Source organism: Emydura macquarii, unplaced genomic scaffold (genome assembly GCF_026122565.2).
Source record: "Emydura macquarii macquarii isolate MOO-44397 ecotype Brisbane River unplaced genomic scaffold, CSIRO-AGI_Emac_v2 contig_3348, whole genome shotgun sequence".
Classification (NCBI taxonomy): domain Eukaryota; kingdom Metazoa; phylum Chordata; order Testudines; family Chelidae; genus Emydura; species Emydura macquarii.
The window spans coordinates 7517595-7526638 of NW_027133485.1; the positions used below are offsets into that span (position 1 = coordinate 7517595).

The 9044-nt window shown below is 42.3% G+C and overlaps 1 protein-coding gene across 7 annotated transcripts in view; it reads left to right on the plus strand.

Annotated features, from left to right (window-relative positions):
* Positions 1 to 8467, plus strand: part of SRRM1 (serine and arginine repetitive matrix 1) — a 29738-nt gene extending 21271 nt beyond the window's left edge. For all 7 annotated transcript variants that reach the window (XM_067533941.1, XM_067533943.1, XM_067533945.1 and 4 more), the window contains 3 exons: positions 1425 to 1617; positions 2121 to 2315; positions 7486 to 8467. In XM_067533941.1, the coding sequence (XP_067390042.1) occupies positions 1425 to 1617; positions 2121 to 2315; positions 7486 to 7590 (493 nt within the window). In that variant the 3' untranslated portion in view covers positions 7591 to 8467. The remainder of the gene's footprint in view (positions 1 to 1424; positions 1618 to 2120; positions 2316 to 7485) is intronic.
* Positions 8468 to 9044: the final 577 nt, after the last annotated feature.

Consider the following 9044-nt stretch of genomic DNA (forward strand, 5'->3'; position numbering starts at 1 on the left):
CATTATAAAGTAAGATGCCAAAGGGATTTTTAGCTTTTTGTAGAGCTTAGTGAACTGTGTGTCAATTTCACTATGGAACAGGGCTAACCCAAGACACATTCTTATTAAATGAATATTTGACAAGCTTTTAATGTTGGGACATGTCTACCCAAACATCTAGTGAAAGTATGGCAATGGTGGCTTTATAAGTTTTCATAGGTACATAGCTGAATGCAATATCCTGTCTCAATCATCTTTGGTGTGGTGGTAAAACAGTAGCTTTGCGCCATGGTGAGTTTTATCAGGTGTGAAGAAAGGGGCAGCCACTCATGAACAGGAGAACACTGTTGTCTGTCCAAGATACTAAATTAGTAAAGCTGAAATATCTTGACTTGCCAATCTGCAATGCTTAGTTAGAGCTTGGATTTTCCTTTTACTGTCATTCGTATGGAGAATTCCAGTCTAAATGTATAGAATTGAGCTCCATAGTAAAGGGCTTAATATGAGCAGATTTGTAGATCAGCAATACTCTAAAGCATAGTTTCTCAACCTGTGGTACATGTACCCCTGGGGGTATGCGAGAGACAAGCAGGTATGAGGCGAAAAACCCAGTGAAGGGAGGTGAGTGGCAGCCACTGACTTCTGGGGAAGCCAGGTGGCAGCTGCCTGCTTCCCGCCTGGTCCCAGCTCCCAGCTGCGAGGCAGGCGGCCCACACAGTGTCATTTGCCCCAGGCCCGCACCCCCCTGGGGACGGCTTTGGGGAGTGCTGCTATCCACACTGGTGGACCACTTGTGCCTGCTCATACCTTACAAGTTCCCACCTGTGAGAGGAGAACACCACGTGGACCCCACCATCAGACCACAGTGGTTGGCTGGCATTGACCTTTGCTCCGATATGGAGGAAGGGGAGGAAGAAGGATGGGAGAAACAGCAGGGGGTTTTGTGATCTGCCCCAGCCACACAGCACTGCAGAACTCTCCTGCTTTACGAGAAATACAGTCGTCCAGTGTTAAAGGGGAAGAAGATTGTATTTCTCAGAGTGGAAAATTGAGTGTTAGGGTACTTAAAATTTTCAGAAGTTAGGGGATTACTTGCCACTTAAAAGATTGAGAAACACTGCTCTAAGAGTATGTCTGCACTATAGTTAGACAGCCATGTCAGCTGACTTGGGCTAGGAGGCTGTTTAATTGCTGTGTGAACATTCAGGCTTGGGCTGGCATGTGGGAGGTGGGAGAGTCCCAGGGCTCGGGCTGCAGCCTGAGCCTGAACAGCTAGATCACAGTTAAATAGCCCCTTAGCCAGAGTCAGCTGGTATGAGCCAGCCACTGGTGTCTAATTGCAGTGTAGACATATGGTTAGTTACATAATAATTGTTAGTTGAGTTACCTTGTTTGCATTCACTAGAGAAGGCACGAGTCCTAAATGTTGATCTTTTATTTTTAAGGGCTTCCACACCAAGTCCACAGTCTGTGAGAAGGGTGTCTTCATCCAGGTCTGCATCAGGATCGCCTGAGCCAGCACCTAAGAAACACCAAGCACCTCCATCCCCTACGCAGTCTCGTTCTCCCTCCACTAACTGGTCGCCACCACATGTGAAAAAGGCTCCAAGTCCTACACAGAGCCCATCCCTTGCAAGGGTATGGTTTCTTTTTATTGAAAAAAAAAAAATGTAGTACTTAAATGGGATGTGCCTACAAGGCTTTCGTCATGTGGCATATTGCTCTGTCTTGCGTATGATCCTCAAACAGTTCTAGCTCATTTACTCGTATTTTAAGTGCAATTCTTTTTAAATGATAGGAAGGCAATAGCTGCTGCTTTGAAAAAATTGTAATAGTTACTAAAATATTAGTTATATTTAGTTTTCTCTTCCTTCTACAGATCTGGTTTTATTTTTATTCTCTCTCTCTCTCTCTCTCTCTCCCCCCTCCCCCCATATATTTATATATAAAATAAAAATACATACAAGTATTAAGTGAATCTCCTACATTAAATTGTTGTTTGGGTTATTCAGCAAATGTGCTTAATCTCCAGGCCAAGCGATCTTTGTAAGGAGAGAGGTTTTATTTGTGCATCAGAACTCTACACACAAATCTGCCATACATATCTCCACAGTGAAATACGGGATTTCTTTTCATTACAGAATTCTGATCAGGAAGGTGGAGGGAAGAAGAAAAAGAAGAAGAAAGATAAGAAGCATAAGAAGGATAAAAAGCACAAGAAACACAAAAAACATAAGAAAGAGAAGGCTGCAGCTTCTGCGGCAGCTGCTGCTGTGGCTGCAGCTGCTACTTCGTCTGCCCAGGAAGATCAAGAAGCAGAGACAGAGCCCAAAAAGGTTGGTTGGTTAAATAAATCTCTGATTTCAAAAGGCAAAGAGTGAAATGAAAACATATTTACAGGCTTAATTGATACTAATGTATGATTTGACAATTTCTGTTCTAACTCCAATATACTTGAAGGCAGGGCCTGAATTTTGCTACAACTAGGGAAATTTAGTTCGTCGCCTCTGCATATTCTCCTCTTGGGATGCAAAGGCCACTGGAATAAGCATTTAGAGGTTAGTGACCTCCATTTCTCTTCCTTTCCATCATCGCCTCCCAAAATCAGTTCCATGTTCTGCTTTTAAGAAGCTATTACCGAGCATTGTCTAGCTTACCTTTCCTTTTCTACGAAGTGGTAAATATGAGACACTTCCAGGCAACAGTAAAAAACCCCATTTTGTACAGTAAAATAAATCTAGGGCAGGCAAATATCAAGCTTTCATTTTATTTAAAGTATAACTAATTAAAGTGGATCAAATTTTTTTAAAGTTAAATATACAAGGAACTAAAAATCTACAGACCCGTAAAGATCTTTCCATTAATGCCTTTACAAACAATATCTACTAAAATTATAAAGATTTCATGCCAAGTTTGCAACCCAGGTTTTGCGGCACTGAGATCCCGAATGCAAGATTGGCTTGGCCACACTGAGAGAAATATGGAAAGCAAATAAATGGCTTAAGTAGTGGGTATTTCTAATTCTTTGTTTCAGCAACCTGACATGTTAAAATAATATTGTAAATATACAGACTTACCTTGAATGTCCCTTTAAAATATCCAGAGCAAATAATAGTAAATCTCATGGGGCAAATGAGAGATTTTTAGCAAAAATACAATTAGTTGTATTTCAGCCTTCTGTATGAATGACTGCTTGTTAGTTATAGGCAGCGAACTAGGGATGTTCTGTGCTACATTTGTATGAAGTTGCAGTAGAAATGGTACTCAGGTGAAAAGTGTATATAACCTAGGTAAATTTCTAACAGCCTCTGCTTTTGATGTTTCTGAATGATCATCTGTTGTTGTTTGAGTATATGTCTCTGTGGGTACTCCACCATACGATGTCTGTGCGCTCTTTGTTGGAGATTACAAAGTGCCTGGGCGTGTACAGAACATCTTGTGCTCTGAACAAGGGGATATATAGGCAGGCACAAACCACCACCACTCAGTTTCTTCTCAACTGCCTGCAGCTTGAGACTGTTCGCAAGGGAAGGTTGCTTTACCATTAATGAGTCATTACTATCCGTTGCATATACATTGTGGTAAACACCAGCCACAATTCCACCCACTTGTAAGAGATCTGACAAAAAGTTGTACATCCCACCAAAGGGGAACGTTTCATCCACCTCGCCCCCCAGCCCTAACTCGATAGTGGTTTATGCAGCCAATGGAAGGTGCCAGCAAACTCAGTTTAGACTCTCTCCAATAGACAAGGAATCCAAGAATCTGGACTTAACTGGGCAGAAAGAGTTATTCATCAGCTACTCTTCAATTTCATGTTGCTAATTATCAGGTCTTGATGGTGAAATACGCCTTTACAATGTATTCAAAATTTACACCCTTAACTGAATATCTGCCACAAGATCAGAGAGTGTAGTTTCAGTCCATCATTCAGAGGGGCAGTTGGTCACAAAAACCTCCCACCACGCTGCCCTAGATGCCGCTGACACAGTGTGCAGATCCATGGCCACGGCAGTGATCATGAGAAGTGTATCCCGACCCCAGTCCTTGGGTCTTTCAAGAGAAGAACAGTCCACAGTCAGAGAGCTTGCCTTTGAGGGACCCAAGCTCTTCAGTGAGAATATGGACTCCTCTCTCCACTCTCTCAAGGACTCCAGGGTTGCATTGCAGTCAGTAGGAATCTATGTGCCTGCGACAAAAAGACAATTTAGTTTATCCAGCCTGCCCGGAGATCCAGGCCATTCCAGTACCATCAGCAGTCCACCTTCTCTAATTCTGGGGAAGCCTTCAGGAGAAAGGAGCGAGCTGCAGAAGGCCACCTACCCCTTCTTCTCAGCTGTCTCCCTCCTTCTAAAACACACTTTTTTGACTTTTTGTCTTGGCTGAGGACATAAATCAACCCAGTTCACTGGATTTCCCCATTGTGCAATTCCCTCCGCCCTGTGTGCTTCCCCCCATTGGAGATTGACTGTCCCACTACTTGTCTGCGTGGAACTCCTTATCTCAGACAAGTGGATAGTGGAAATCGTCAGAGTGGGTTATTTGTCCCCATTTCTACTTTACCCCTCCATCCCATCCTTCAGGGACCTTTGTCACAAAAAGCTCTTAAGGCAAGAGGTTCTGTCTCCTCCTGGGAAGGTAAAGCTGGTTCCAACAGAGTTAATTGGGAAAGGATTCTATTCCAACTACTTCCTAGTTTCCAAGGGAGACAGAGGGTGAAGACTGATTCTCAATCTCAGGAACTTGAACAACTGTGTTGTAGCACAATACTTCAGAATGGTGACATTAATTACCAATCTCCCATCCTTGGATCCAGGAGACTGGTTTGTTGCCCTTTACCTACAAAATGCCTACTTTCATGTGGCCATCCACTCATCACACAAGCACTTCATGTGTTTTGTAATAGGAACAGACCACTAACAATACTAATTTCTTTTCTTCACACACTCTATGGCCCCAAGGGTGTTTTCAAAAGTCCTTTTGGTAGTGGCAGCTACTGTTCATCAATGGGGGATCTCAGTATTCCCATATTTGGACGACATGGTGACTGGGGTGAATCACACCAAGGTCCAGTCAGCTACGATGAAGGCATTAACCTTGTTCCAATTGCTAGGATAAACTTCGCAGGAACCATTTTTTGACTCGGCAGCAAAAGCCTACTTCCCACTGAGAGATTTTTCACCCTGTTCGGCCTAATCTTGGTGCTGCAGTTCAGCTCACAAATAACAATGACATACAAGGCCACTCGGTCAGGGTAACGCTAGATGAGGGCAGAGATGTACCTCAACTGCTAAGGCAGAGCAAGATCCTAGTCCTTGTGTGCAGAGTATTTCCCATCGAAAAGACACATCAGTGGTCAGTTTGTTGTGGAGGAAATACTGGCATGTGTATCAAACGACATCAGAATGTTGATGTGAAGCATCAGTTCTTGCAGAGACTATTGGTCCTGAGCTGTATTTCCCTGCAGGCGAGATCCCCATCCTGAGAGAAGCATTTGTTATGAAGCTTCAGTATACAACCACAGACTTCTAGAGCAGACACTTCAGGCAAGACCATGAATGGGAGCTCAGACTCTTTCACAGGCCTGGAGTCTACCACAGGTAGATCTCTTCAGCACTCTGAACAACTCCAAATGCCACCTGTTTTGCTCTAGGGGAGTTTATGACTTCATTTCTCTGGGAGATGCACTGTTATCTCTGTGGCCTAATGTCTTATTTATGGTTACTCTCTGGTATCCTCAAGACTCTTCTCATGCTACACATGGAAAGAGTGAGAGCTGTTCTTACAGCACTGGCCTGGCTAACGCATGTGCAGTACTCAAAACTCATCCACCTCTTGGAGGTGGCACTCCTGTGACTTTCAACCACAGAGGACCTATTAACACGGTACTTGGGGGTCCCTCATTCACCCCAGTCCTACCCCTCTGAACCTCAGGGTGTGGCTGCTGAATGTTTCTCAGTCATGGAATTGACCTGTTCAGATGCAGTTCAATCAGTTTTTGTCCAGCAAAAAGCCAAGTACCCACAAGACTCACCTCCAGAAGTGTAAATGCTTTCACTCTTAGTGCTCTCTTCCATCTTCCCATGCCTTAGAAGTTCCACTTCCCAAGATACTGGGCTGTATACTAGAATTAAAAGTGAGAAGTCCATCAGTGAGCTCTGTTAGGGAACATTAGGCTGCTATTACAGTTTTCCATTCACCAATCCAGGGGTTCTTGGTTTTTGCCCACTCCGTCACAGCCAAATTCTTCCAAAAGTCTGTACAACTTGTATCTTCCTGTCCGGGACTCAGCTCCCAGTGGGGCCTCAGCCTGATTTCTAACGTTCTGAGAAGATCCTCCTTAGAACTGATGGTCGCCTGCTCTCTCCTCTACCCCTCCTTTAAAGCTTTGTTCCTAGTCGCCATTACTTCAGCAAGAAGAATGGGAGAGCTGCAGGCAATCATGGCCAACCCATCATATATCACCTTTTTTATAGGGGTTTGGTTTTACTACACCCTCATTCCTATTTTCTCCCGAACAGCCCATCGGCCTATCACATTAATCAAAAGATTTGCCTTCCTGTATTCTACCCAAAACCTTGTGTCTGTAGAGAGGAATCAAGTCGTCATTTACTGGATGTTAAATGGCCTCTGCCTTCTGTTCAGACAGGACTAAATCCTTCAGGGCCTTTCCTAGGCTATTTGATGATATATGCAGAAAGAATGAGGGGCCAAAGTATTTCTACATGGCGGTTGTCCAAGTCAGTTTCAGGTTATATTTTGACTTCTTATGAAAGAACTGAATACAGATTCCCTCCCCCCCCGCTCCCCCCTCCCTTCGAGTGACAGCACATCCCACTAGATCCCAGTCCATGTCTATGGCTCTAGTAAAAGACATTCCTATAATAGAAATCTGCAGGACTGTGACTTGGTCTTCTGTTTATACCTTTGCCAATCATCATGCCCTCTTACCTACTTTCAGCAATGACACTGCCTTTGGCTGATGCAGTTCTCTGAACAGTTCTTGACTTACCACCACAGCACTCACCTCCTCTTTGAATTTTTGCATGAGAGTCTCCTACAGTGGAGCATCCATAGGGACATATACTCAAGGTTGCTTACCTTATAGTAACTTGAGTTCTTGGAGATGGTTTTTGTGCCTGGGGGTGCTCCACCTCCTGCCCTCCTTCCTCTCTGCTGTGGAGTGTCTCCCTTCGTGACTGAGAAGGGACTGAGGGGTGGCAGGCTCATGCCTGCCTTTTTTTCCCTCAGACCATGAGGTGGTCTTTCCCTAAGGCTGGCGAGCACTGTTTTGTGATCACAAGCATTCAGGCGTGGACAGTGGAGCACTGATAGGGACAAAAACATCTCAAACCCAAGTTACTGTTAGGTAAGTAACCTTTCCAGAAATATAGCAACTTTGCATCCCACAATTTTAATTTGCTGTATTGCAATATCAGGATGGCTATTACCTGTTCTAGCTCTTCATGTCTGCAGAAATAATCACTTTTATTTCTTTATTTTAAGGAGACTGAGAGTGAAGCAGAAGATAACCTTGATGATTTAGAAAAACATCTGCGAGAGAAGGCACTGAGGTCAATGAGGAAAGCGCAAGTGTCACCACCATCTTAGGTTGAAACCTTTGGTATAATGTACATTTGATTTGGTTTGTACTCAGAATTCAATTTCAAATTGCTAAAATGTGTTTGAGCTTTAGAATATAACATTTGTTGTAATAATTGCTAGGTTGAGGTTCACCATGTAAAAAAGGCATGGATTTACATTACAAAAGGCATCCACAGTGTACTAGTGACATTCTTTCATTGACAGTTGACATTATTTCATGTAGAGTGAGACTTTTTAGAAGCAGTATGATGGGTCAGGGGTTTTAAAAATGACTGGCAACCTCAGTTTCTTTAAAATGTATTAAAACCTATACAAATGTTTATAAAGTTTTTTTTTTTTTTTTTTTTTTTTGTATCCACTTACATCGCTACTAACCTTTGTGGTTTATAAGCTTGCCCAGAAATGGAATCATTTGAGTTGCCAGGGAAGTACACATGACTATTTTAATGCCATGATTGCTCTATTGTTACTTGTGTAGTTGCCACTAAAGTGAATCAAGAACAGAAATCTAGAATGGTACGGAAATGAAAGCATGTTGTTTGCCAGGACACTGTGGGTTTATATTGATGTACTAAGTTGATTTGGAACACTGGAATTTCATTTGTATTTTTGTTTTTTTAAAAGGGCCGTTTCCTTAGCAGCAGTCCCAGAAAAGTTCCTCATTTACATACATTTTGTTTGTGAAAAGATGTTGTAGCCCCATTCATGGTTCTTGTCTCGTTGCGGTTCTTCTTAATGATAAACGTAACTTTCAGAGCTCTTGTCTTTGAAAGCCTGAAGGACCTGAACTTTGGATATTGTCATGTTTTCACTGGTTTTCTGTTTTTTTAACTAAAGCTATATAAAGCTTGTGGATTAAACAAAATAAATTTCTAAATTTAAAGAGTTGTTGGCTATTATTTTATGAACCCACTTCTTAAACCTTTTCCTCTCGTACAGGTTCAAAAAATACGTAGATGTTGAAAACAGATGCCTAAAATGCTGGACTGTACAAAATGAGATTTTGTTAAAAATGACTATCCCACTGGTAGAAGGTAGTCCTGATTCTGTTAATGCATTGATGTTCCTGATGTGCTGTGCTAGTCTTGCAAAAATGCCAGCCAAGGCACAATGCATCTACTAGCTCTCTGATGATTGTGAATGGAAAAAGTCTTTACTTGCTTGTCATAATTACTTACTGTGGCAAGTAGAATTTTGCAAGGTGGTGCTGTATTGTATGGTTGCAGGGTGGAGGTTTGGCAGAAACTTAGTTCATATCCTTATTTACCATTTATATGGGCGCATTCAGTCAACCAAATACCCAGCTCCAGTAATTTGAACATATTGCTGAGACATGTTAGCTTTTAAAATAATATACAGGTATTTTGAAACTGATTAGATGGCAAGCAAAATTTTCACAAGTGCCTAAGTCCCATTTTTCAGAAGCAATTTAGGAACTAAAAAAATATATATATATATAA